This window comes from Myotis davidii, unplaced genomic scaffold (assembly GCF_000327345.1).
Source record: "Myotis davidii unplaced genomic scaffold, ASM32734v1 scaffold150, whole genome shotgun sequence".
Taxonomy (NCBI): domain Eukaryota; kingdom Metazoa; phylum Chordata; class Mammalia; order Chiroptera; family Vespertilionidae; genus Myotis; species Myotis davidii.
Genome location: NW_006283437.1, coordinates 2233556 through 2235300, shown reverse-complemented (window position 1 = coordinate 2235300; position 1745 = coordinate 2233556). Strand labels below are relative to the sequence as shown.

The 1745-nt window shown below is 53.4% G+C and overlaps 1 protein-coding gene across 1 annotated transcript in view; it reads left to right on the top strand.

The window, feature by feature from the left end:
- Positions 1-1739, top strand: part of OTOA (otoancorin) — an 86469-nt gene extending 84730 nt beyond the window's left edge. Inside the window, 1 exon segment of the mRNA XM_015563897.1 lies at positions 1591-1739. Coding sequence (XP_015419383.1) covers positions 1591-1661 — 71 coding nt within the window. The 3' untranslated portion in view covers positions 1662-1739.
- Positions 1740-1745: the final 6 nt, after the last annotated feature.

The window sequence follows — 1745 nt, the reverse complement described above, 5'->3', positions numbered from 1 at the left end:
ATGGCGCCAAGACGCGCCCCTGGCTGGATGCTTCCCCCAGCGCCAGCCCCAGCCGGCCGCCCTCCTCCCCTTCTCACCCAGGTGAGCCGGACAGCCCTGCCCACCCCACCCCTGTGCTCATTCCTGTCCGGTCCTGGGCCTGGGCGGGAAGGGTCTAAGATGCAAGACCGGGTCTCCGAGTCGCTGGAGATTCTGCCTTCAGAGAAAAGTCCTGTCTTTACCAAACGCGGGACAGTGACTCAACTCCCGCTGCCCGTGAAAGTCACCGGTGCAGGGCAGCTTTTATTTATTTTTCAAAAAAATATTCCTTTATTGATTTCAGAGAGGAAGGGAGAGGGAGAGAGAGATAGAAACATCAGTGATGAGAGGGAATCACTGATGGGCTGCCTTCTGCACGCCTCCTCCTGGGGATGGAGCTTGAAACCTGGGCATGTGCCCTTGACCGGGAATGGATCCTGGGACCCTTCAGTCTTCAGGCGGATGTTCTATCCGCTGAGCCAAACTGGCCAGGACCAGGGCAGCTTTTAAAAGCCGCCAGTGTCATGGGCCTCACCCAGAACCCACTGAATCAGAGCCGCTTACGACTAAATTCACTTCACTGCTGCCTCTGCCTCCTCCTGCCTTCTCGCTGTGCAGTACTAATTAATACATCTAACCAGTATATATTGGGCACCTGGTGTGCCAGGCCTGTAGTAGGGGCTGGGAATACCGAGGTGAGCAAGACAGGCCCAGCTGTCTTGTAAATGAACAAGATGATTTCAAAGCTGGTACGAGCAGGGAAGGGAAGAAGCCAGGAGGTGAGTGACTAGGGCAGCCATGGGCAAACTACGGCCCGCGGGCTGGATCCGGCCCGCTTGAAATGAATAAAACTAAAAAAAAAAAAAAGACCGTACCCTTTTATGTAATGATGTTTACTTTGAATTTATATTAGTTCACACAAACCCTCCATCCATGCTTTTGTTCCGCCCTCCGGTCCAGTTTAAGAACCCATTGTAGCTCTCGAGTCAAAAAGCTTGCCCACCCCTGGACTAGGGCCTAGTGATGGCGAACCTTTTGAGCTTGGCGTGTCAGCATTTTGAAAAACCCTAACTTAACTCTGGTGCTGTGTCACATATAGAAATTTTTTGATATTTGCAACCACAGTAAAACAAAGGCTTATATTTTTTATATTTATTTTATATATTTAAATGCCATTTAACAAAGAAAAATCAACCAAAAAAATGAGTTCGCGTGTCGCCTCTGGCACGCGTGTCATAGGTTCGCCATCACTGAAACCTCTCTCCCTCCATCATGGCCAAGCCTTTAACTCGTTTCCTAAACTTGCTTCATGAGCTGACTCTTAGAATTCAGATTCCTGGACCTTGTTGAACCAGAATCTGAGGGGGGGTATGCGGCGGGGGGGGGGGGGGTCTGCATTTTTAACCAGCTCCGCAGGTAGCTCTTCTGTGAAGGCAGCTGTGGCCCTGCCCATTCACACTCTCCGTACATCCTCCCCCTCCACCCCTTTGGGGCACCATTCCCTTTAAGGGACAGAGGAGCTGTATGTGCCGCCTGCTGGGGGACCCTGTACTTCTCTGTGTTTCCTTGCAGGAGCCTCCGCCTCCCCGGCTCTCTGGCTTGGCTGCCTGATGCTGGTCCTAGCGCTGGAGCTCGCACGGTGAGCGGCCTGCCCGCACCCCCTCCACTGCCCGCGCTGCGCTGGAGGCCCTGGCCCAGAGCCTCCGCCAGGGCGGGGTGAAACGAAG